The following is a 26,066-nucleotide window of genomic DNA, read 5'->3' on the forward strand; positions in this document are numbered from 1 at the left end:
CCTACAATTTTCATATTAGTAGACAAGGTTTCTAACAAGAAGTAAAGATTGAGTGAGCATTTCCTTCAGAATTCTCTTCCAAGAATATGTGTTGGTTTTATTTGGGTAAACCAGAATAATTTGTTACTTAGTTATTTGCATACTGATGAGTAAAGATGATGATAAAGGTGAAAGTAATAAATCTATTCACAAATCCAGCCAGGAAGTACTTAAACAACTGAATTACTGACCCTCATCTCTAATATTGCACAATGCTACCTGGAGGTTTGTTACAGTAAGAGTCACTGTTATTCCCAGGAACTTTTCAAAGAGCCATCTCCGCTATTAAGCAGATTCTCATCAAAAGTCACTCCATAATTTATGTAGCAGAAAGGTAAGCTTTGTGGCTCCTACCATGTGGTAGGCACATGAACGCAGTAGCCACTTTATAAAATGCCAGCTGAGAAGGAGACGCATGCATTCTATGGACTAGATGTGAAGGCTTAGAGCTAAGACATTAAAACAGAAAGACAAATATACCTCTGGTTAGAATTAAGTCAGTAATTCTTAACAGTGCTTATGTGTATCATTAAATCTGTTCTCTCCTGACCTACTTTGTTTTCATGTTCATAGGGTCAAGGAAGAGCAAGCATCATGCAGACAGGTATGTCCCCCCCCCCCCCCCCCAACCCTTCCCCTAACTGATGGATATGACCTTTTTTACTTCCTTTTCCAAGGCCTCAAGAAGACCAGCGGATTTAGGGATAAGAATACTTCCCGCTCCCCCCTACTGCAAGAGGGTAGTGGTAAGGAACATAATTTTCCCTTTCTTCCTGCAGAAGGCTGGGCTGAACAAGATGTTTCTAGGAAGCCTGAGGGAAACGTTTGCTCCTAGAGTGGTGATGAAGATGAGGTGAGCGTAAGCAGACTTGAGCGAGTTGCCAAAATAAGGGCTGGACCTGTGCGTGACAAAGAAAGAATGATGACCATCTTCGCAGTCTTCCTGCAGATCATGAGTTGCAGAAAGAGCATCCCTTTGCAACTCTCACTTTTGGGGAATGTGAAAACATTTCTGGAGTTGCTAGGAGAACATACTTCTCCCAGCAGGCACCAATGCCCCGATCACAAGAGTGTACCTACAGGGTTTAAGAGAAACAGCTGTAGAAGAGATGTACATTTTCTACTGTGAAAATGGGATCTTCAGCTAAGAGTTGTGACTATTGATAGAGTATGTGCACAGGTCAAACAGAAAAGCAGCAGATGATTATGCGAGGGGAAGGACAAGTTTTCATTGTAAAAAACTTTGTGTAAAAAAAAAAACCAACAAACAAACCTTTACATAAAAATGGTCAATAACAAACAGGCAAAAGCTTGCATTTTGGGAGGCAAACTTCTCTGGGCAGCACAAAACGCTGCTTTTTTCTTTCTTCTGTAAAACTTACTACAATTAGGCAGCTCCTGACAGGCATTGGAGCTGCATTAACATATTTATTAGACATGCAACATGTCTGTTAAAAAAGTAATTGTTAAATTCAAAAACTTTGTTAGAGTTTGACTTCAATTCATAAAAGCATCCCCACAGAGACCATGCTATTGAGTATTCTGAGATTCGTGGACAACAGTCATTTTGAATTAAGAGAAAGAAAAGTTCTGTAAGTCTAAAATACTGTATTCTTCCTTTTTTGCACAACAGAGCTAAGTATAAAATACTTAACTAGAAGTAGGGACAGAATGAGGAAAGGTAACACTGAAATTAAGCTGACAGGGCAGGATTTTAACAGTGCTTGTTTTAACTTCTAGTGCTTACGTCCCACTGCACTTCAGCTCCTCAGTTCAGATACTCCTGAAGACTTTACCCTAAAGAACTGTCTCACATTTATTTCCAGAGCTACAAGCACAGTTGCAAATGGTAAGAATTTATGACTGTTCTCAGTTTACCACCTTGCATAAAGTACAGGTTACATTATGAGCCTTAAATAATTGGATCTTTCTATAGGACTCAGAGTACTACACCACCATTTGAAACAAAATATTCTTAGTACAGAAATGAAAGCTCTGGTATTGATAAACAGACAGCTATTATTAACATACTCTGAGAATAACATGATCTTAAAAAAGTAGGTGCAGTCAACTGGATTAGGATATCACATCACATGCTTTTCATTTGTGGAATTTTGACTAAATTATTTCTATTGTCTTTGCTTCATTCTATTTCTGCCTGTGAACAAATGCTGTCAACATCAGCTTTTGATTCACATCTTAGAAAATACGCTGAAAGTAAAATGCCTGTGTCTTGAAAAAGTTCAATTTTTTTAACCTTGGCTGATGCAACAGAAAGCTAAGGTCACAAGGCAGCAGAAATAGGCTGTTAGTACAACAGCACTTAAACCTAAACCTCATGCATCACGGGTTTTCACTTTTGCCTTTGAAATTAGCTATTGAGAGAAAGATGGTTTTAACCTTATGGAGTCAGAATGAAAGCTACTGTTTAGGAAAACAAGTACTGGCAGTGCTATGGCTGCTTAAGAGAAAGGCCAGCCTGCAAATAGGTTAGGTGTGTTAGAGCATACTGCTCAGCCCATCTTACTTTCCCCAAAATGCAACTTTTCTTCTTTTCACCAGCGCAGACAGGCACATAGTCGGAAACTGCACGACAAGCACCACTCAGTTTCCTAGGAGGCACATTGTACGACTACTGGCAGGTCCTACTGGTTCTGCATAAAGGCCTGTATGAATATGCTGGCAGCTCTCTTGACCCACCTCCATGCACCCATAATCTGTAACTCTTAACTCCCTAAGAAGAGTCCGGATGTACTGCATAGGGACTGGGGGAGCGCTGAAACATTCCTGCTATTTATACGCTCTGTTTGTGTGTTTCTTGTTCCTTAAGTAAGGTCTATTTTTTTCAAGAACAGGTTCAGGCTAACGTTAGCAGTGAAAAAATCAGCTGTAGCAACGTACCTCTTGAACAAATGCTGGTTACTTATCAGTTGTGTATTTCAAGCAACATCTATAAAGACATCTCAGTATAAATGTCTACGCATCAAAAGAGGAAATAAGAAAACATCAGAAGTTTCCTCTAAAAAAATTGAAAGCTAAAATGTATAAACTCAAAGGGTAATAAAAATAACACTTTTACATCAATTTTCTTTTTAATAAAATATCATTTCTTTTAGTCAGTCATAATCTCACACTGGAATTTAAAATATAGAGCCCAACACTGTTAAAAAGTTTAACAAACCCCTTTAAATTCTTTGTGGGAATGTCCACTCACTGTTCTGCACTTGGGAATTTAAGTGGCTGAACAATTAAATTCTCATGTTGCCTACAATTGTACAGTCAGTGCAAAACCAGCATTCTTCATTTCAAAATAACATAAAACAGTACTATACGTAAAAGCAGACCGACAGTTTGGGGAACTATGGAAAGCAGGTCTATAACACAAGCACAGGCTGCTGAGCACAAGTATTTTATTTTTAATGAAAATGTGAATGCGAGGAAATGACAGGAGTGCTATGCTGGCAAATCCGGATGTAACTTCTTTGACTACTGTGTGGCACCACACAAGAACTTGGATAATGACCGACTTCAGTGCACACCTAACAATGGGGCACTTATTCCTAGGAAGATGCAATACACTCTGCTATTTTCTTTAATTAGCTTCTGCAGAAGACTCCTGCACTCAGACCTTTTCTGCCTATTAGCTAACTTGGATCAGGCAACACAGAGGTCAAATATTTAATACCAAATTTACTCAGACTTTGAAAATAGAAAAACAGGGACCAGAAACCAAGTGAAAAATCAAACTGTTACTGCCATACTATAAACAGTAGATCAGCTTTCATTTCCAGCAACTATCATCACACTACCATGTCAAACTTGAGAGATATGTATCACCCTAAGAGAGTTTTGTTCACATCACTTAGTCTGATTAATCAACAGCTGCCAAATGCAGAAGTTAGCAACCCTTATTTTCTTCAGCTTCCAACTTTATGTAAATCATGGTTCTCTCTTTATGTAACCTGTTAAACAATTTCCATCACTCTCACTTTACAAAGGAACTCAGAAACAAATAAGAAGTGCAGGCCCTGAAAGAAAAGCAGAGGAAAGAAAAAAAAGCAAGTTACAACCGTGAGTATGGTGAAGAGTCAAGCCTTTTCAGAATACAGGCACACAGCATCAAGGAAATACTATCAGTTATTTGCTCTGCATGCTAATGACACTGCAGGTTCAGCTTTCGCATCACAGCCATTGGTCTATTAGCCTCCAAACCCCTTGGCAAAAAACTGTATTACTGTTTCAAGCCGTGCAGGTAGAAGGAGCACGCCACCTGAAATACAGGACCATCTCACCCCTTGATGCTATATTTCTTGCATGGTGATCCAGGGGGCGGAATAGAAGTGCTTCACTGCTCTGATGAGGTGGACTTATATAGAGCTGCTCATCTTCACAGGATGGGATGAAGGCATAATAAAAATGACCAGATCTTTGTAACATGCATTACTTAATCATCAAAAATAAATAAATAAATAAACAAAAATAAAGCGCTGACAAGAACTGCATTAAAAAAAGAGAAAGTGGCAAACTTTTGCATCATGTTCCTGGAACAAACAGGATAAGAGGATAGTAAGTTACAGAAAAACTGCTTTACATTCTTTGCTTAAAAACAACGTTTCCCAGCCACGCAAAGTTACCCTGCATTTCAACTATTCGCATTTGTCTGTGAACATAGATCTTATAGATCTTACAAAAGAGCAGGTATCAACTTTCTGATGAATACATTTTGAAAGAAGTATTAGTTCCATTATTATCACTATAAATTAGAGAGCTGGCACAGGGTATTTTCTTTCAAGTTGCTCAGCTTTCTTCTTAACTGGTTACAGCTGTAAACCTGCAATCAAAAAGCTAGAAGGGAAACACTAAAGCTGCTCAGGAAATTTGAATGCTGTGGGGAGAGCACACGGTTAGCTCTTGCAAAGCCACTGCAATTTAGTTGCTGAATGTCACAACATAATAAAAGAGATGGTATCAGATAATCCTAACTTCTGAGTGACTTAAAGCAAGGTCGAGATTGCCACAGCCACTGCAGTGCCACTGGGAAAAGAACAAGCATCCAGGTATCATCACGCAGCCGAGGTTCAACAGTTCTGCTGTGAGGCTGGGTTCTTCTCTTGGATTGGTCCCTGAAATATGGCTTGATCCGCAAGGTGACACAAACGAATGAGATATAAAGCCTGTTTATCAGTGCTTGTACTCAAAGAACACCTTTCACCAAGAACCTGAGCATACATTACAGCCCATTCACACGTACTAAAAAGACTTCCATCTCTGCACAAACTCCAACATCCCTTCTGCCAACACCATTACTTTCTGTTATCACTAATTATTATTCGAGAGCAGAAACAAGAAAGATGGCCCATGGGCTAAACAGGTGTCATGGTTTGGGCTGAACTGGCCACTGGGCAGAACAACAAGTGCTCTCCCCTACCTCTCTCTTCAAAGAGAGGCAGGAGAGAGAGAGACTCACGAGTTTAGAAGGAATTAAAATACTTCAAAGAAATATTAATAATAAAATAAAATGGAGATAATGAAATATATAAAAACCTGCATCAAGCTCCTAGGATGACAATCATGTCACTGGCTGGCACTGGGGAAGTCCCAGACTGGACTAAGTGACGGATGGGAACCGGATTCTGGATCTGGATTCAGGATGGGGATCAAAGGCAGATGAACAGAGTCCTCCTCAGACATCGGCCACTGAAGAAAGAGACTGACCCTTTGATCCCTCAGCTTTTATACTGAGCATGAGGCAGATGGGATGGAATACCCTGTTGGCCAGTTTTGGGTCACCTGTCCTGTCTGCTCATCCCTGCGGGTGGAACCCCTCTATGCTTTTCTGCTTTCGACCCCCCAAAGTGGCAAATAACAAAGTTGGTTGGTCTTGGGTGTTATAGCAGTAAGTATAAGCAAGAGCCTCTCTGCATACCATGCCTGGGCATCAGCTATAAACATAGGGCTTGCCACTGTGAGAGCAAACAGTTTCTGCACAATATGCTGTTAATTTCAGTAGTTGGAAGAGGCTTTACTAAAAAGTAAAGTTACTGAACAAAATTAGTTCTGTTTTACCTCCAAACCATGACAAGACAACAGGTGCTACACTAAGGTATAATAACGTGGGTCACAATTATCCTATGCCATTTGAATTTCCTCCCAGCAAAAGCAGACTCGGCATCCACTATGCACTTTCTTGTCTCATCCTAATGTGGAATTTGCATATTGCAAGAACACATACCCCAACCCCAGGAACAGCTCAAGGGTCTCACCATAGAATAGGTATAGGCTGTAGTCATCTGAACCAATGCACATTTGGGACACCACTGTCAGCAGGCATCTCAGAAACCTCATGCACATCTGCCATGGCAAATTTGTTACCAATACTGTTCAAGAATATTTGATCAATACTGCCTAAAAGGTTTCCTTTAGTCATTTATCACCACATTTTCTTCCTTCCTTAGCACTTAGGGGAAAGTGAATAGTTTAGTTCAAGACCGCAGCCTCCAGCAATTTGTACAGCATTCTTTTGATATTTTTAAAGTAATTAGTACATCTAAAAACTGTTACATATACATTTAAAAATGGTTAGGTCACTGCACTGCTCTCAAAAAAAGTTCCAGACTGACCAAACCAGGTGTAGAATAATAAAATCATAACAACCCATCCTTTAAAATGTCAGCCCAGAGTAAAGGGAAAAGGAGACAGGACAATTTGAGAGATGACAGAATAAATGAGACTTAAAACAAAACTGAAAAATACAACATTCATTTTCCACATCAGTCCTGGAAGGATTAGTAAATCTGGAAATAAATATTTATCTATTTTAAGGAATATAATTCACTCTAAAATCAGCATGTTAAAAGAAGTTTAGCAAACATCAGAGTACATTTTTGAACAACAGCATAGTTCTAAGTGTCACACTTTTCTACCGTACTTTCTCAGCACTCTCAGAAAACATATGAACTTTTTCTATAGGCTGAGATAACTGGAAAAGAGAACAATTTTATTGAGATATCTTTGTATGTGAACATGTCTTAGGCATCACAATCTAATAAGTCACGTATTACAGTTCTATTTATACACTATGACCTTTATACCATTACATGTTTTGGAGATCAGCTTTTGGAAAAAAAAAAAAAACCAAAAAAACAAACAACGAAACACAGTGAAACTATATTGATAATTGAGTAGGAGAACACTTCATCTTTCCAACTCTTAAGTACACGCTACAGTTTATCGCTACCTAGCTAGTTCAGGATTAGAAACACAAAAACAAGAATGCATAAAAGAAATTGTTTTTAATTAAACAAATATTGTTTCACTATCCAAGCCTGAAAATTTTAACTTTATGAAATAACATTCGTTACCACAAGATTTAGATAATTTGATTCAGATGCAGGAGAGCATGTAAATACATACTTTACATTAATCTCATTGATTTTATCTGAATGAAAGCAATATTTTCCCCTGTGTTATCCCACTGCAGATCCTAGGCTCTCTAAAAACGTCAGTCCCAGTACCACAATAGCTACAGCAGCAACAGACCTGGTATACGAGTTCATTACCCTATAACTGCAGGTGACACACACAACGTTTGGGGGGAGATGGATCGACAATACTCGTGTCATTTCAAGAAGAAATTCTGTTCCTTGGACTTCACTTTCTTACCTTGGTTGCAGGTTTTTCCAGCATATCCTGGGTGGCACTTACACTTGTTTGGCCCAACGCACTCACCATGTTTGCATCCTGGCTGGCAGATAGCTGCAAATAGAAGAATATTCATTATTCTTCCACTCCAGTCACGTCTGACAGTGCTTTATGTTGAAAAAATAGTAATGACCTAACAAATAGTACTGCTTATGTTCCTCCCTTCAACATCATTATATGCTTCAAGTACCACTGTTTAAACATCAGGTGCAATTTCAAAAATAACCACCATCCCAATGGGAACGGCGAGATACTTGTTAGTAATCTATTTCTGTACAATGCTACATTTCTGGGATATTAAACTCTTCATACCTAATCAGCAAGTAGGCACCATGCCTTCACTTGCTCTCTCTATGTATATACATATATGAGTCATGCCATTAAATTTGGTAAAACTGGAATACGCCCCAGCTATACAGAAAATGTGTACATCAGTGTCACAGGTGATATACAAACAAAGCCATAGTTCAGTCACTGATGGGCAGTAGCACAGATCCCAGCATTCACTGATTTCCTCTATAACCATAAAGCAATACTCTTTACCCCCTTAATTAAGCAATGTTTTGCCCGAATCTCTCCCTTTCTGGTGTTTGGATACTGACATGGTTATTTTTTTTTCTTTTGGAGGAAAAAAGGACTGGGTAAAAGCAAAAGCGATGTTGACTGTAATATGCGGCTTTATCACTGCACACATTCAAGTCACTTAGACTCTGAACATTTCAGGCATTTATTACCCAACCTGCTATACTGATACAGTCTCAAAATGTGAAGTTATGGTCTATTCTGCTTCCAGGGTCAAATTTGCCAGGTGATTTCTAATTCCCAAATGGGGCATAAATACAGAACTCCAGGAAATAATAGTTAGGAAGCCATTTTTTGGTACCTCTCTCAATATAACACAAACAAAATTCATAAAACAAACTTTTAAAGCTTCAATAATAAGCATTGCTTTTGAAGAAATATAAGAATTCATGCACAAATATATTTCTACTGACGTAGGATTAGCTAACAGGAATATTTTCAGAGTGCAACGAATCCTGTGTAACTCTGGAAACAATTTTACAGCTCAAAATTTTAAACAACATTTCCAAGCCTTTTTTATTAAAAATGTCTTTCTATTACTAAACACATTGTTTCAGCCTACTGCAAAACTAAAGTATTTACTATGCTCTAAAATACTGTTTATCAGTATACAACAAAATGCAGATGCAAAATTCTGATAAGCTTACTGTTTAAGCAGACGGAAACAAATTAGATAGAAATCAGAGGGCAGCACAACTTGAATAGCCTGTAATCAGGATTCACTATTTACCCTGGCTTTAAGTTCATTTTCTAAACTAACAGTATCGTTTGGAATTTGCATAGTAACTAACTAGATCCAGTTGTAGTATTAATCTGACAACAGGCTGTATCACAAAACTCGATGTTTTAAGGATGTAATTTCACAGAAATTTGTCAGAAGGCACTCAAAAATGTAGCTTGCATTCTAGCCAAGCTGCTCAACAGGGTTGAATTAAACAAAATTAAGACAGGAACAAGAGATTAGTTTTGTTTGTGGAAGAATGAGGTAAATAGACCTCTGATGTTCTAAAATCTTTTCCATAAGATTCAAAGCATCCAGAATCAGCAATTCCCACAAATGCATGCATCTGCTAGTGTAGAAGGAGTTTGCTCCAGTTTTAGGACTGCATTTGCCGTTTATTATCGAGGCATTTTTTTGTTTAAACATTATATATATGGCCAGTGATATTCCCTGACAACACAAAACCTTGCTACAGCAAGGTAAAAATCTACAGCACTGTTCTTGATGGATCTTCCTAACACAATGGTGCAGTCTCTTTCTGAAAACTGTCTTAAGGAATATCTTAAAAGTCAACTAGAAACATCCCTCACTGATAATGCAAGAATTTTTTTTCCAATAAACACTGTTCAGAAACAAAGAAATGGGATTCAGATTCAGAAACATCTCTCAATTAAAACATTAGGGAAAGGGGCTGCTTAGCCTACTAAAAGGTATGTTTTAAAAACCATGCCCTTGGGTAATGGACCGGTTTGACTGAAGAGTAACTAATACATCATGAAAAACTTGTAGAATATTGTACTTGGAAACAATTACTGTCTTTTTAATCACTATAGTCATAAGCAGACAGAAAGATCCTCTTTGTGTAAGAGCCCATTTAGGCATTGAGACTCTTATCTTCCTGACATCGTAGACCAGTGTCTAATTAGAGGTGATGGTGGCAAAATGAAGACTATGAAGATCAACTTTATGACTTTGAAGTCACTGGGGAAAAAGAAAAAGATGTGATCTAAACTACAGTAGAGAAACAGAAATTACTATAAATGTTTTTGAAAGCTTTCATGAAATTTCAACTGTACTTTAGAAAAAATCTGTATTGTGGGTTAGGATACAGTTAGGTAATAATTACTCTTTAAAAAACACAAAGTGCCATGGGATCAGCCTCAGTTACAGTTCATTAGCTGAACCTGCAGCAGCTTTAGTTTTGCTGACTTTTTTAAAGTCTTGGTCTCTCCCTCAATTGCATAGATTATAAATTAGCAGCAGCTCAGATAAAGGAAAAAAAGATCTCATACTTGAAGACAAAAAGCCTTACAAAATTCAGTAATGAAATGAATGAGATTTTCATTTCATTTAGTAATAAAAATGTTCCTCTAATTCAGAAGGTCAAATACATTTGTATTAGGAATCAGATGTTTTGCTTAACTCTCTCAGTTAACCAAGTAGGTCAGCTATTGTACTAGAACAAAAGTTATGTATTAGCATTTCTTTAAAACAGATAATATACAACTGTCTACAGATATGAAACATAACATAGGCCATGTTATTAAATCAAGCAAATGGATCTGTGGGATCTTCAAGAGATCACCTAGTCCAATACATGTCAACAAACTACTGTTCCATACTATGCAGTATTTAAAGTCTTGTACGACATACAGGTGGGTAACTCCTGATCTAGTCTACCTCCTAGTCTCCAGATATAATTAGGAAATGCATTTAAATTACATGACAGATATCTCTCTCTCCTGTTTTTAAAATTATTGGTTAAAAGCAATTTCAGCGCCTCAGCAGTCTACAGCTCAAGAACCTCTACTACCACAAGGAAAGTTTCCTAATGATTAGCAAACCACTATCCATAAAGTCAAAGTCATCATAAAATGTTTGGTTTTTTTTTTTTTTTTTTTTTTTGCACATTAAACAGGTATTTGGAAGCCTGCGTTTGCTGCCGAACACTGCACTTGAAGAAATCCTGTTTAATAAATTAGAGTACATTCTGTGCACTTTGGCTACTTAAGTATTGTGCTTCTTATTTATATACAGCTGCTGAAATTCAATACAATGTTACAACTGAAGAATTTCTATACACAAGAGAAAAGCTTTTTTCAGTAAGCTTAGCAACATCTGTAGCTCAGCCAACACCACAGATACACCCCACAGAATTTCCCATCAGAAATCATGCCACTCTCACCGAGCTATTTGTATACCCACCAGGCCCAGAGAGGTGGGCTGGCTGAGGCTCTACCATCTGCAGCCTGCAAATACTCCCTTCTCCAAAGGAGGAGCTGCCCCTGCACGGCAGCAGAGGTACACTCCCTGATTCCCAAAGGGTTCCGTTTCAACATGGTCAACAATGACATCCAGGTATAAAAATAAGCTTGAGACTGACTGTCACCATTTCTTCTAATAGACAATTACTTCAGCTGTTTGGTAAGAGTCTAGGCATATACTACGTATGCTGATGCAACTGGTTATTTTCTTTGGATTTTCCACTCTACTTACTTTCTTGCAAAATTCCAGATAGCATAGGAACAGCATATTTCAGTTGCTCTGCTCACACACAAACACATGGTATTTATCCATTTTTTTAACACAATTAGACTCGTAAGTAGCGGGGAAAACACTCTCCCAACTAATATTCTTTGCATCTCGACAATTAAAAAAACTTCCCCACAAGCAACAACAACCACCAACAGAACATCTTTTCCCTCCAAACAACTCACATTTACAGTGACTGAAGAAAGCGATGTCCGTGGACTTCAGTCTGCTACATAACATTCACTTCCCTACTAAGCAAGAAGGAAATGTGGACAGTGGCCTTTTATTTAGCCGTAAATCTACCAGACTACCCATTTTAAAGGTTGGTAAGAACTACCTTTTCCTCCAAAATAAGATGATAAATACCACATTTTAAGCCTCAGTTAAACTTCAGGCCAAATTAAACTTCCTGTAAAAATAACACAAGGAATTGAAACATGAATGAGTGGTTTGGGTTTAGGGTTGGGATATTTTTTTTCCAAGTGTGGGAGAAAAAAATTTCTGGTGAAACGCATGTGCTGTTAGCACATGTTATGCTTGTGTAAAAGCCAGAAGCCACCAATCTTCCCAGCCACTGCTAGCTGCTGGTGGTGTCTGAGCATGACTCAGTCATTCTGAATTGTTACTTCTTAAGTGTTGTGTAAATACAATAAATGAAAAACACAGTCAATCAATTCATTACGGGTCTATAATGTTGGGTTTTTAAAATTTCATCTGTTTTTGCTCCCTGCACACAGTTCCCTCAAAACTGCTTGGGAAGTTCCCCTCAGGTTTTGTCAGTTCTCTGCACTAAGCTGGCCACCTTTTGAGGGCACAGTTGACTACTACATGCTGTTTCCTCTATTCCTTCTCATCTAGAATTTTAATGTTAATGATTTCTTTCTTGATTACAAAACACTGTTTGGTGGAGTCATAACCAGACGGTTGCACTGCCTGGTTCCTACCTGCCTAACTCCTGCTCTTCATTTGTGGCCACCAACGGAAATCCCTGAGCTTTCTTAGTGGAGTATCTTTTCCAATTCAACTCTTCTTTGGTTTTCCAACACTTTTCATCAAAACAGCCTCGAGTATAATTCTGTGTATAATTCTTACAGTCCTTTTCTCTGTTTTGCCTCTTAATTTCTGTTCCTTAATAATTATTCCTTGCTTTTTTCTTTCTTGTGTGATGCCCACAAGAGGGTTTCATTGACAGAAGTTGCCCTCAAAGTCTTTAATTGCTCTTTCTGCATCCCTCCACTCAAATCTGCCTCAAAATGCCAGACTGCGGATGTCCAAACTGTCCTTGAACTTCTATTTTCACCTCTCTGAAGCCTAAAAATACGCATAAGAATACCTGCATCTGAAACAAACTATGCTGACCATCTGCCTGAATGGCCTTGCTTCTGCCCTCTCTTCTCAATAACATATTTATTCTGACTCTAAATCCCAGCTCCTTAAAATTCAGCTTACCCAAACACAGAAAGTAATTTCTGCATCAGCCCAGAGATGATTACACACTATTCAGCTTCACAAACCTTTACTGGACCCTCTTACACTGCTGAATGCAGAACAGATTTCCCATCTTAAGATCACTACTTATGTTCCCCCAGCGCCAACTTTATAACAAGACGTGTATGTTGGTGAAACAAGCCTTCCTCCATGCCTCCTCCTTCACCTGACACTGGGTCCCTTTTTCCTGTGATACTTACAGACCACAAACTCAAGTTCTATACTTCCTCAGAGCCAGGTTCAGCTCACATCTGTCTATTTCTACTTACTTTTTGCAATTCTTTGCAAATTATGCAATTGCATAAACACACACTCAGGAAAATAAATCTGCCTTATTCACAGCAATTTTGATCTTGGATCCCAAAGGTATGAGCTAATTTGTAAAATAAATCACTGCAGCTCTTTCAGAGTTACATATTTCTTTTTTCTTTGACTACATACAAATGCAGGAGAATGCACAAAGCTTAACCTACCACACAGTTACCAGTAGATGGTAAAAACATGTCATACCCATAAACTCACACAATTACTTCTGAAAAAGTAACTTTGCCTCCCAAAAACACGTACTAGCAGTTACAATATATACCTCTGTAGAGCTTAATAAGCCTGACTAGGGCAACTGGGTATTAATTTTCAGATCATTTCATACACAAAACATTCCTTACTCTATTTTTTGAAAGATAATAAATGTCCTTGACCAACTTCTGTAACTAGAGACTGATAATATCATCAGATAAAATGGTAGTATCTAATCCCTGAATATTTTTTCACAAATTACTTGCACTTATTTGTAACATTCATGATAATAAATGTTGTCAGAATGCATGCTTAAGCTTCTATCTAAAATATACAGTTCCATTGAGTAAGTGGCTCCTAATTTTTCATTTGCCTCAGTAAATCAGTTACTCCGTTTGCACATATGATTCTGGCAGCAGCACATTAACATGACAAACTGCAACCAGTGAGGGCTATTCATTGCAGTGAATTCTTCGCTTGCCTATGACTGCTGCCAAAAGTGTTTCAAACTGCATACACAAATCCAGACACTGGTTCATTAATGCCTTGCTATTCAGAACAGCACTTAAAAGCGTGCATAACTTAAGCATGGGTAACACTGAAATGGATAGGATTTAATGAAGTCAGTGAAAGTTAAACTAATGCTTATGCACTTAAATACTCTTTTTAAAAATCAGTGAAAAATTGATCTAACACAATGCAAAATTAGAAAAGCAAGAAATATTTCACGCTTTGTCCACCTTTTCATGTTTGCATGTCAAGTGGCTCATGACGACTGCTTAAAGAATCGTGCTCTATCACCTCAAATGCCTGTTTGTTACCCGAACCTTTCTGTGTGCTTACTGAATTCCAGCAGGTAGAAACAGGCTTGCATGAGTGTCTCTGTGAATGGTGGCAGAAAACAAACTGGGCCTTATTGCTATTTTGTTTATTAGAATGCAACACCCACTGGCTTCAGCTGAGTTACTTCTGTATCACAGTATCAAGCAAAGCTGACTTTCACAGACAAAAACAGCTGATTGCTTTGCTCCCCTTTCTAAAAGCTGGTACTCCCACCACAGGGATAAGTAAACAAGACATATCAATTCCTAAGCAGCAGCAGACCACAGCCCTGGGTACCAATGTAAACTAGCATTGATTTCATTTTGCTCTAACATGCCAGGCCGTACGCTGCTGTAGAGCAGGGGCTGTGAAGTTTCCCTGTTGTGGGAATGACAACTTGCAGTGGAGGTGCAAAGCAGGCAACGGGGGGCAATAAGTGCTTCAGCCATCCCAGACTAACCTCCCACTGCACATGATACAATACTGCGAAAGCAAATTAGGCCTCCTAAGTCTGACAGCTTGCAAATATGATGCTGCGAGTATAAACAATTTGCAGGAAGAAAAAAAATATTGCCTGGGGCTTCAGGGTAAAATAAAGAAAAAGAGTGAAAAGGGAAAAGTGCAATAGTTTAGAAAATAACTATCTCATCGGATAGGTAACTGGGACAAAACAGCCCTGTTAATTTCCTTCCCCCCTCACCTTCCCCAAATCAAATGTTTAAAAAAATGTAAAAAATAAAAGAACATCTACATCTTCTTGTCACATATTATAGATTTCATGTAAACTTATGACTTAGAGGCCATAACTCCAAGTCATAACCTTGCCAAAATTATTTCAAGAAATATGTTCAGCTAACCTTTGGGCTGGCACCTTAGGCTGGCTATTCTCTGCCTTAAGACGTAGAAAGCTGCAAAACAAATGTCCAAAAAAAGAAATTCCAGCTTTTTTTTCTGTAAGAAGGATGGACTTGGCTGGGGTTTTTATCAACTTGTTACATTCCTGGAGACTTACACACATTCAACATTCAGAGCTTTTCTGAAACAAAAAAAATTCTGGTACACATTTAAAAATGGAAATACCGTACATCAGTATTTCATTATAAGATTTAACAAACACATTCTGATACATACGAATAATTAAATATAATGACGTGATGCTATTCTTATTCAATCAACTAAGGAGCTACACTTTGTCATGTTTCACATGGTACATAGTTGTAAAAATTCTCATGTTTCAGGGTTTAGGTTCAATGTTTCCATCAACAGAACATAAATGCTTTTCTTAAAGAGACAGTATCCTTTTATTAAATATAGGCATGTATTTTTAATGCTGCGTTTCCACAGAGCAAACATAAAGGGTTAGCATCTGGATGCTAATTTGAGAGTAATTAAAATTACACACATTTATAAGTATTTGAACATCTGCAACCAATAAATGTGCTGGCATATAAATTTACTGGTCATTTTTATAATGTTTAAATTTCTAATGTCATCCAAATTAAAACTAATGCTTAGGGACCTTTTAATTTCTTACTGCCATATGAAACTAGATACGCTACAAAAGTTAAATAAGATGGAAACACAGATTTATGTTTTGGGCTTACTTTAAATCAATTTATTTGCCAATAAAATTAATGTTAGCAGCATAGCTTGTTAGGCTACATAGCCTTATTATAAAAGACTGGGACTTAAGCAACAGCAGCTCTTTGTATTTTTAGTAGTATGTGACCAACACTTAAGTGTTTGCTATGATTGCAACTTATATTGGTTTAAATTAGTTTTAACCAGAAAGTCCCTTAGGATTTGTTATAGTGGAGAGAGGCTCCCCAAGTTGTTGCTGGGCTTTGAGAGAAGCTCCAAATACAAATACGCTGCAGCTGTAAATGGTCAAATCACATTACTATTGAGATTTCCTTGGGAAAAACTATTATTTATGTATGAAGTGCATGAGGGATGCAGTGGGGAAGTGGAAAAGGATACTGTATCTTTAACATAGTAAAGGTATAACTGCTTTAAAAGCATATAGCTTCTAAACTAAAAAAAAAAAACCCCAAACTGAATAAAAATAGCAAAACCTCATTTTTCTTGCATAGCAGTATTAAAGCAGTACTGCAATTCTGTATAAAATGTCTTTTCTTTGAAAAGAACCAGGGATGCACAAAAATATTCATCATTTTATAAGCAACAGACATGCTGCATATCAATACTGATTAAACACTGCCAAAACAATGCATTAATACGGACTGTATTCTTGCAACCAAAATTTCAGTAACAAAACTCTTATTGAATTTAAGGAGGTTTCTGCTAGTGGGTCAGTCTCCTGGAAGCTAGTATTTTCATGGATCATTATTAACAAAACCATGGTTTTATTTTTGTGCATCTTGGACTATACAGAATTGCCATTTCCACTGAAAGCATTGTTATGTGCAAGAAACAGAAGTCCTAAGCAGCTCATGGCCTCTTCTCCCATTGATGTATGAGATGATTTATATGGGCAAACTCCCATTAACATTATCGTTGGTTGTACAAAATCTCCTTCTAGACATCAATGAGAGCACAGCCACCTCTTCCCCCACCCCACCACCACCACTTTGCATCTCTGTAAATAGATTGCACAGTACAGACACAGTCTTTAAGCTCATCAGGACAGGAGCAGCAGCATAGACACCGTAAGTTTCTTCACAACTGTTTTAAGAAGGCAGCAGCATGCACAGTTCCCAGCAAAGCATTTGGTTATGCCTGCATCTGCTACATTGGCTTGTACAAGCTCCCCTCTCTCTTGCAGGTCCTCCTAAGAACCTCCTAAATTGTATGCTTTCTACTAGGCTTGACTAAATCTAAATGCCAGCCTGACATCTTTCATTTAACATTTTTTAATGATGCAATGCTAAAGGGAGGTGTAAACTGATGGCTTGACTTATATTTTTACTAATGGGCTATTTTACTGTATACCTTCTTGATTGCTCTGTCCCTAGGCTTTTCAGCCAATTGTCATGGGTTTAGCATAAGGTGGTGGGAAACTATGTTGCTGACCTATTCTGGTTTTGCTCTCTTGGTAAAACACTGAAACCTCAGCACAGGGAGACAACCAGATGGAGTTACAACAGACGGACGCTCCGAAAGAGCACACTCATCTTCACAACCCCTTCTCAAGATGGACTTCGTAGACTTTGCTATTGTTTATGAAGAATTCAACACTGAAATGAGTGAAGTAATGAATTAACATCTCTACTTGTACAATCCACGTTCAGTGGGATTTTATTCCTGTTAAGCATCTTCTGTTGGTCAAACTTTCTGTCCAGCAGACAAAACCTCAGAACACCCTCTGTTGACTCCAACAGTCATGCAGACTCATGCCAACAGAGCATGTGACAGTAGATCTGCATGTGTTTTTAGAAGCTGCAGATCCAACCTTCTATTTTGTACATACGTGAGCACAGCAAAAGGAACCATTTTTACCATCGCCTCTAGCAAAGGAGTTGTCCAAACTGTAATCCAGAATGAGAATTCAAGCCTGTTTATATTGCTTTTCTTAAAAAAAAAAAAAAAAAATCTTTGCTTAACATTTTAAATCTATGTTAAAGTAGTATCTCTTTCTACACTTCTTGGGTGTTAAACTGAAGCTGGAATTTTGAAGCAAAACGCAGCGTATATCTTTAGTGTGCCTTGACTACATATAACTAGCATACAAATCAATTACAAACAGACATGCAGCCAAGTACAAAGCAGATGTATTTTGTCCATGAAAGACACACGCATGTGGAAATCATTTTTAGAGCTTTTGAAAGAACTAGAGATATTTGTAAGACAGCTAAAAGCAAGGCAGGTAGACCATTAGTTCTAAGAGTAACTTTCAGGGAACCAAGACAAATTAGTGGCAGAAATGTCCACAAGGAACTACCCCTAGCTCGGCCTGTTAGAAACTGAAGGAAAGAACTTCCTCTTTCATACCGGGGAATAAAAAGCATAACACTACTTCTCACATAAGTCTCTGCATGAAGCGAGTGCATCTCTTATCCCATATTTCAGTTTTCTGACAGGCTAATGAGGTTCCAGAGCTCAGTATGAGAGTATATATTCACAGTTGATTTCTGTACACTCGATTATCAGCAAGGGTCAGTCAGCAGTGGTTCCAAGGGACCCTCCTGCTGCTTGGCCTACCTCTGACCTAGCAGAGACACTTGGACAGCAAGGCCCAGATTATACTTTCCTTGACAAACACTCAGGAAGACAGCCATCCCTGCAGAACGCTGCCACAGATATCTTATGAGGGGGGTGGCTTAGGACAGGCTTCAGCAGGTCTCCTAGACTACAGCAGCTAGAATACAGGAATGGACACAACTGTTTTCTATTCTGCAGTTGACATTTCTCATCCAGCTCAAACAACTGAGCTCCAGCCCTACCACTGCTGGAAATTCTCTTCCCCCAAGTATTTTAAACCATGAAAATTAATGCTAAATAACACATTAAAAAAAAAAAAAAAAAAAGTTGAATCAACTTCCCAAGGCAAATTTTTTTCTTTTGGCACACAGAAAGGTGCGTTTGTGCAAGATGTGTGCAATGATGCATGTCCCAACTTGGGCTTCCCTGTATGCTTTAAAACCTGTTTAATTGGTTCTGGGTTAGGACAACACACTCAGTACCACAGATGCAGTTGCCTTACAAAGCAAACGGAGTTATGAATTAAAAATGCACTGTTGATAGCTGCTCTTAGTAAAAACGCTCTGTCACAGGAAGTCAAAACCCCCTACTCTGAAAGAAGAAATCCTGAAGAAACTCTTTCTAGCCTCACTTTTGCTCTGGGTTATAGTTTTGCTGTGTGCACCACAATAACACATAAAAATGCAAGACAACAGCACTGTTTTTACACACATCTCATCAGGTACTTTATCAACATACCATTTTTCACAGAAGTAGGCTTTTATGTGATTACTCCCACTACTACTTATTAATGTGCAAGTAAATCCCACAGGCTGACCAACAACATGGGAATTTTGGACTAATTTCAACTGGGATATTTAACATCTAACTTTAAAGCACCGATGCTGTGAGTCCACCAGTGTAAAGGATCAGCTCTACTGATGATGAAGTTACTTCACATGAACTAAGAGTTGTTTAAACATTTCTGCTACTTCCAAATTAGCTTTTCTGCACATCAGGTTTAACCAATAAACCTGGTTTATATACCAGATCAAAAACGCAGAAAGGCTACTTAGTTATGTTACTGATGGAATATATCCACGGGTCTAAATCTAGATTAGGCCACTAAATAAGCGTGGATGGATTTTTAATTTACAAGGACTTAGAAATGCCAACAAATTTGAGTTACATTCATTCAGCCCCTTTGAAAATATGGCTATATTTGTATCAGTCTCAACATGGATCTAGTTGCCTAAACGTGGATCTCACTTTGGTATTCACAATCTGCAAGGAAGGAAAAAAAAAAAAACCAACCTGTTTCAAAGTTCTTGATTATTTCAGTTGGAGGAACACCTTCTAATTGCATTTGTTGGAATTGGAAAGGGCATTTGAGAAGGCAATTTCATGTCACTGATGACAGAATATTTCTACTAGCTGAGAAGTTACAGCCGACACTGACAGGCTTTGGAAGCAAATTTACAGAGATCAGACCTACGTGCACTTCCTTACATGTGCAAGTCTTGATGGGTGTAATTTATTAACAGGAGACAGAGGATGTTTCAAAGCAGAGTGTAAATTAAAGGAGGGGCCTGATTTCAACTTCTTCTTATGTGTTTATAAGAGTGAAAAAGACAGCTGAGTTATGCTGGCTTGCGTTACTAAGCAGCAGTAAGCATGGTTATGCTCCATGTGCACTCCTTTGTCAGTCAAAGGGACATAAAAGGAATTACTCCACACTTCACAAAAGCAAGTTTAGCTAATGCAGTTCAGTTTCCATTTGCAACTGTATGGATGGGTTATGGATGGAAGATCAGGAGCACTGAGTTACCAAGGCTTAATTAGTTACTGCTTGTCAGCTATGCCACAATCCTACTCTGTTAGAGCTGACATACACAGGCTTAAACCTCTGTCACAATTAAACCATTACCTTAAATCACACAGTTGGTTTAAACTAACGCATTTTTTTTCTCAATAGCCACGGGCAGAAGGCATGCCCACACATGTTTGGTGGAGCAGCTCAGCTGGGCAGCAGAAAATGTATTCAGGTGTGCTAGCGATCACTTGCCCATGGCTCATCATGATTCAGAGCTCTCCATAAGATACCCTGTCATGTATCAGAGCCTATATTCTTGCTACATTCTGGCTCCGGCATGGCTCCCACCTTACAGTTGTTGTCTGAAAGATAAATTCAGAGATGATCGGTGCCTACACAGTAAACTATGCATGAGTAAGCAGGCGAGAGTCCAAAGGTGCTGTAGCACTTGCAGGCATAGCAAGGATGGCTCAAACTAGTTTTGAGAAAAGCAGTTCAAGCTCACTAATAAAGAGCTCAGAATTACTGCCTGAATATTACAGCTTCTTTTTTGGATTCGTTTATAGATTGGGTCTCACTATTAATTTTTAAGCCTGAGTCTATACTTGTTTTCATTGTGCAAAACCAATTTATTCTAGAAACTGCAAAGAAAACATAAATCTAGTAGAGAAAGTCTGACATGTATTTATGCCGCTCATTTTGGGGACAGGACTAAGAAGTTTGCCTTTCTCCATAGAGAAAGTAGGAGAAATAATTGCGTACTTGCCTTTTTGGAAATTTTTCAGTGATATCCCCTTGTACAGTAAAACACTCAAGTTTTCCTTCGAGGCCAGGAATGCTGCCTTCTGTGCCAGGTTAATCCTTCATACCAAATGCCACATTCCCAAGGTGGAGAGTTGAGTACAGATTTTCTATTTGGCTGCGAGCACTAGAAAGATTCATTTAGTGTAATCTCCCACTCTGTGATATAACTGGAATTTTCACCCCCACAACTGGGGCAGATTTTCTTGCTTTATTTTGCTAAGAGTTTTTCTTCCATTTAAAAACTAGAAGAAGATGTTACATTTTTAATAAGATCTTCACTCAAGTGTCTGAGACTCTTCTGAACCAGCAATTCAAAAGTTATCAGTACCCAGAGTGTGTAAAAAAAAAAAAAAATGGGGAAAAAAATGCATTTAGACACCTAAAGGATAATTGTATTCTTTTGTAAGTCTGGTCCCAGCTACTGGAGATGACCATATAAAATGCATCTATGCACTTCTTGGAAATACACGTGAAGAACAAACCTTTGAATAATGGACTAAAATGCAGTGGAAGGAGGTGAGAATTCACCTAGCTTTAGCCTTAAAAAAAAAAAAAAGAGCATTTATGCTATCTGAAAAAATTGGCACTACAAATGACCTTATGGACAAAATTCAAGCAGTAAAACATAAAAAATACTTTCTGTCTATTATTACTTTTGTCTTGTTTTCAACTTTTAGTTATGAATCTTTTGCTAGCATCACTTTATGCTATTCCTGTCTCCCAAGATGATAAAAATGCAACCCCAAATCATACTTGGGTAATAGTGAGAAATTAAAGGACAAATATAACTGAAGTTGATGTATACCCTAACACGAGCTGCAATTTACAGTGATTACACAGGAGACAACTTGTCTAAGAAAAGGGCCACAGTGAGCCCCTTTTAGGGTTTTGGATATTTGGGGGTTTGTCCTTTTTCTTTTTTTTTTTTCAACGATGTGAACTATTGATACTTGCCAGTTAAGCCTTTGTAGCCTCAAACATTGAAATGCTCAATAATTTTCAAATAAAACTGTGTTATGAAAGATGGACATAGATTTTATCATCTCTGGAGTAGCCTCAATCAACCTACTTCACATTCTCCTTCCTTTTCTACAAACATTCATCCCTGGGAAAGGACTACTTATTACCAACTGCAGCCCTAAAAATCAAAATAATTCATGGTATGGACTAAGAGGTATCAACCTGAGAACTTTGCATCAAAAAACAGTATCAGGGATATTATGTTACAGAAGTACTTTACATAGCTTTTTTATCAGTCATCTTATACACCTGTTAAACATTGTGGGCTTTTAACACACTTGGGAAGGAAGAAGCCAATCTTGCTGCTTACAGATTTGAACAAAACCTTTGCTGAGAGTCTACAGTTGCATTGCCAATGCTATTTCTCTCTTTTGGCTAATATTTGCCACCTACAGTCACTGCCCTGCAGACTAAGCAACTTACAGTATTTAATACCTGTTTTACTTTTAAAATGGCTTGGCAGAAAACGATACAGTTTGCAGACATTTGTATCAAAATTAAAACAAAAAATGAGAACCAGTTTTATAGGTTCACTTCTGCAAAAACTTAGGGGATATCACTCATGTATGCACTGTTAAACACATGAGCGAGCGTTCCCAGTATCAAAGGCTGTAATTTTAACAAGCTGAGGTCTCTCTGACACTCCTAACAATTTTACCTTCTAAACAGTGCTAGCTGCCACAACAGAATAACTTTTGAAGACGTAGTTAATGATGAAGACTTATCTACTTGGTTATCCTGCAATTATATCCAAGATTCTAGACAGATGTGAGAATCTCAGAGATGTTTCTCTTCACGTGTGACCCAGTAAAAGGATGCTGTCAGGTATATTTATATCCTTAGTTTGGGGTTACTAAAAGAATGTTTGAACTTAATGCCAACTGGAACATTTCCATTGACTTTCAAAGTGAAACGTCAATAATTTGGATTTCCTTCTTGGACGCAAATATTCTCGCCCTGCAGTGCCTGTAACATGACACAGTGTAGTGTTACATCAGGCTATTAGATGAGAGCATAAAATGAAGCGGAAACCAAACAGAGATTCCCAAATTCTCATTGCCCTAACTAAAGTTTACCTTGCAATCATTTTTAGTACTGTTAATAATAGACAGAATTTTAACCTGACAACATCCTTACAAGTAAGTCAGACTCACACGTGCAAAAGCCTAAGCCCTGCGTGGTAAGAATGTGTGTGAACATGTGAAAGACGTGACTAGGTGTGTGCAAGCCTTTTCTACAAGTGACTAGAAGCCCCAGCAGCAACGATACTCACGTTGGCATTGTCCCCAGGACACTCGGGCCCAGCCCCAGCAGCAGTCAATTCTACTTCCAAACCGACACAGTCCTGTGGAGGAGACTATTTGTCTGGGCCACCTGAACAAGAGTTCAAAAAAGCGTGGTGAAATATTTTGGAAGTAGCTAAAATTATTCTATGATTAAGAAATGACAAAGACCAGCAAAAACTTCTCCTGCATCGAGATATGGATTTCTATCATTAATACTGCGTTTAGTTCAGAAAGTGTAAATGGCTATAAGCAAAGAGGGGAAAAGATAATTAGGGTAACTTTGTAAAGCCTGAAAAAACTGTCATGCTTTGCAATATGCTCACTGCTGCCACTCCCAGGCTGGTATTGAATGATTTCCAAAGTCTGAAACAAAATTCATAACATGGAATAAACCACCATCATAAAGTTTCAGCACTGGTTTATTTCACAACATATAGCCAAATTTTCTCACTGAAACATTTAAAGGGGAAAAAGAAGAGAAAAAAAACACAACCAACCAACCAAACAAACAAAAAACCAACAACCCAGAAACAGAAAACCCCAAAGCTTCCTGAACTGTTAAAACAGAAATTAAATACAAAAGGAGAGCTGTAGCTTTTCCTTGTTCCAAGGAAAAAGATACCACAAGTCGCAAGCAATTACAGGGTATCGGCACGGACCATCGATGGTTTTTAACGAGAAGCTGAGAGAAAGCGAACACTGCATTCGAACAAATCCTAAGCAGAAGTCCTCGGGGCGGGGACGGGGCCGGCTGACCGAGAGGCACCCGCAGCTGTTGCGGGGGGCGGGCGGCGCCCGGGGAGCCCTCTCCCCGCGCTGCACCTGACGCGCCCCGGCACCGCCCGGCGCTCCCCGGCCCTTCGCGTTCACCGCGCGTCGTGTTAAAACTCGAGCTGCAGCCTTCACCCTCTTTCGTTTCAAGCGCCTCGAGGCGTCAATAAAACTAATTTGATTCTTCCAGCACGCGAAGCGCTTTGTTTTTAAATTCTCGCAGGACGCAACCCTGCCAGAGCCATAAACTTTTGCACGCCGCGGCCCCTCTTCGGGCAGCCGGGCGATGCGCAACCCCGGCCGGCTCCGTCCCGGGGAACCCCGACGGTGGCACCGGGCCCCCCTCAGCTCGCCGGCCCCTCTTCTCGGCTTGGGGGGAGGTGGTGGGGGGGGTGGTGTCCCACCGAGGGCTCCCGGCCGCCCCCGCCTCAGCGTGAGGCGGCCCCGGGGGCCGGTAACGAGCCCCCCGCCGCCATTTCGCGCCCCGGCGGTGTGGTGGCAGTTAGGAGCCCCGCGAGCCGCCACAGCCGCGGGCGCCCAAGCCCCCCCGCCCGCCCCGGGGGGGAGAGCCCGGGCTCCCTCCGCTCGCCCCGCGGGGGGCTCCCACCCGCCTGAGGAAACACCGGCTTCCCTGGCCCGGCCGGCCCCCGACCACCGCCCGCTCGTCGCCCGGCGGGAGCCGGCGCCTACCTTCTGTCAAACTCCCCGGCCGCCCCCAGGGAGAGGCAGGACGCCAAGAGCAGCCGCAGGGAGAGATCCATGGCCGGCGGGGCGGCGCGGTGTGAGCAGCGGGGGCAGAGGCGCTCCCCACCGCCGCGCTGCACGGCGGACCGCGGGGCCGGCGCGGGGACGGGGGTCCCACTGCCGCCGACGCCGGCTGCACTGCCACAGCTCCGGCGGCGAACCCCTCTCTCTCTGCCCACCCGCCTCGCTGCCGGGCGGAGGAGGCGCTGCGCGGGGAGCGGCAGCGCCGCCCGTCCCCGGCAGAGGCGCCCGCGGTCGGCCCCCCCCCCCCCAGCTGAGGGGCACCGGGCGGCCCGCGGTCGGGCCCGGCCCTCCAGTACACCTGGTGTAGGAGGTAGGGGGAAAGGAGCCCCCAACTACTTCTGACAGGGGCCGAGCGAGGCAAAAGCCGCAGGTTGAAGACACCAAGGGCGGGCGGGCTTTGTTTTTATAAGGTTTTCTAGCTCCAACTTGGTGCAGTAGGAGGGCCGCCCGCTCCTCTCTGCGAGCAAAGTCCACATCTACAGCCAAAACCATAAGATTCGGCCACCTTCTGCCAACCGCACTTCTCCCCGAATAAAGCTTTTTGAAATAATTGCAAGGTATATGTGGGGTTTTTTTCTGGCTCAAACACTCCTAGTAATAGCTCGCACATGTTGGCGTGTGTGACATAAGGTGTCTCAGCCCTTGTCCAGAAAAAAAAAGTGACAAGTTTAAACATCACCCATGCAGCACGTAACGACCTCCTTTGCACCACTACCAACAGCGATGACTGCATCTCTACTCCACATCAACATGTTAAAATACAGCAGTTATTTTTGGTTTGTTTCTATGAACTACAGCTTTCGGGACTTACTGAGGGACACTTTTAATAATAGCCTGTCACCGATTTAGGGTCAGAGCTGCTCTGAGATCCCTCTGATTACAGACAGATGGGGCCAACAACTTGGACTAGGTTGCAGCATTGGTTTTGATTTGTACCTCAATCAAGGGTAAATCTCATCAGCTGTTCTTACAAGGGTCTGGCTGGCAGCTTAGAAGCAGAAAACAAAGATCTTCTGAGTTGTGCTGTAACACAAAGCCAAACCCTTTACGGAGTATTTAGATG

At 40.0% G+C, this 26,066-nt stretch overlaps 1 protein-coding gene across 1 annotated transcript in view; it reads right to left on the minus strand.

The window, feature by feature from the left end:
* Positions 1–24,996, minus strand: part of NPNT (nephronectin) — a gene marked incomplete at both ends in the record, with an annotated part of 53,201 nt that extends 28,205 nt beyond the window's left edge. Inside the window, 4 exons of the mRNA XM_082482761.1 lie at positions 7,702–7,794; positions 15,259–15,309; positions 23,452–23,552; positions 24,926–24,996. Of these exons, the coding sequence (XP_082338887.1) occupies positions 7,702–7,794; positions 15,259–15,309; positions 23,452–23,552; positions 24,926–24,996 (316 nt within the window). The remainder of the gene's footprint in view (positions 1–7,701; positions 7,795–15,258; positions 15,310–23,451; positions 23,553–24,925) is intronic.
* Positions 24,997–26,066: the final 1,070 nt, after the last annotated feature.

The sequence above is a fragment of the Vanellus vanellus genome, assembly GCF_965231255.1.
Source record: "Vanellus vanellus genome assembly, chromosome: 4".
NCBI classification, from domain to species: Eukaryota; Metazoa; Chordata; class Aves; order Charadriiformes; family Charadriidae; genus Vanellus; species Vanellus vanellus.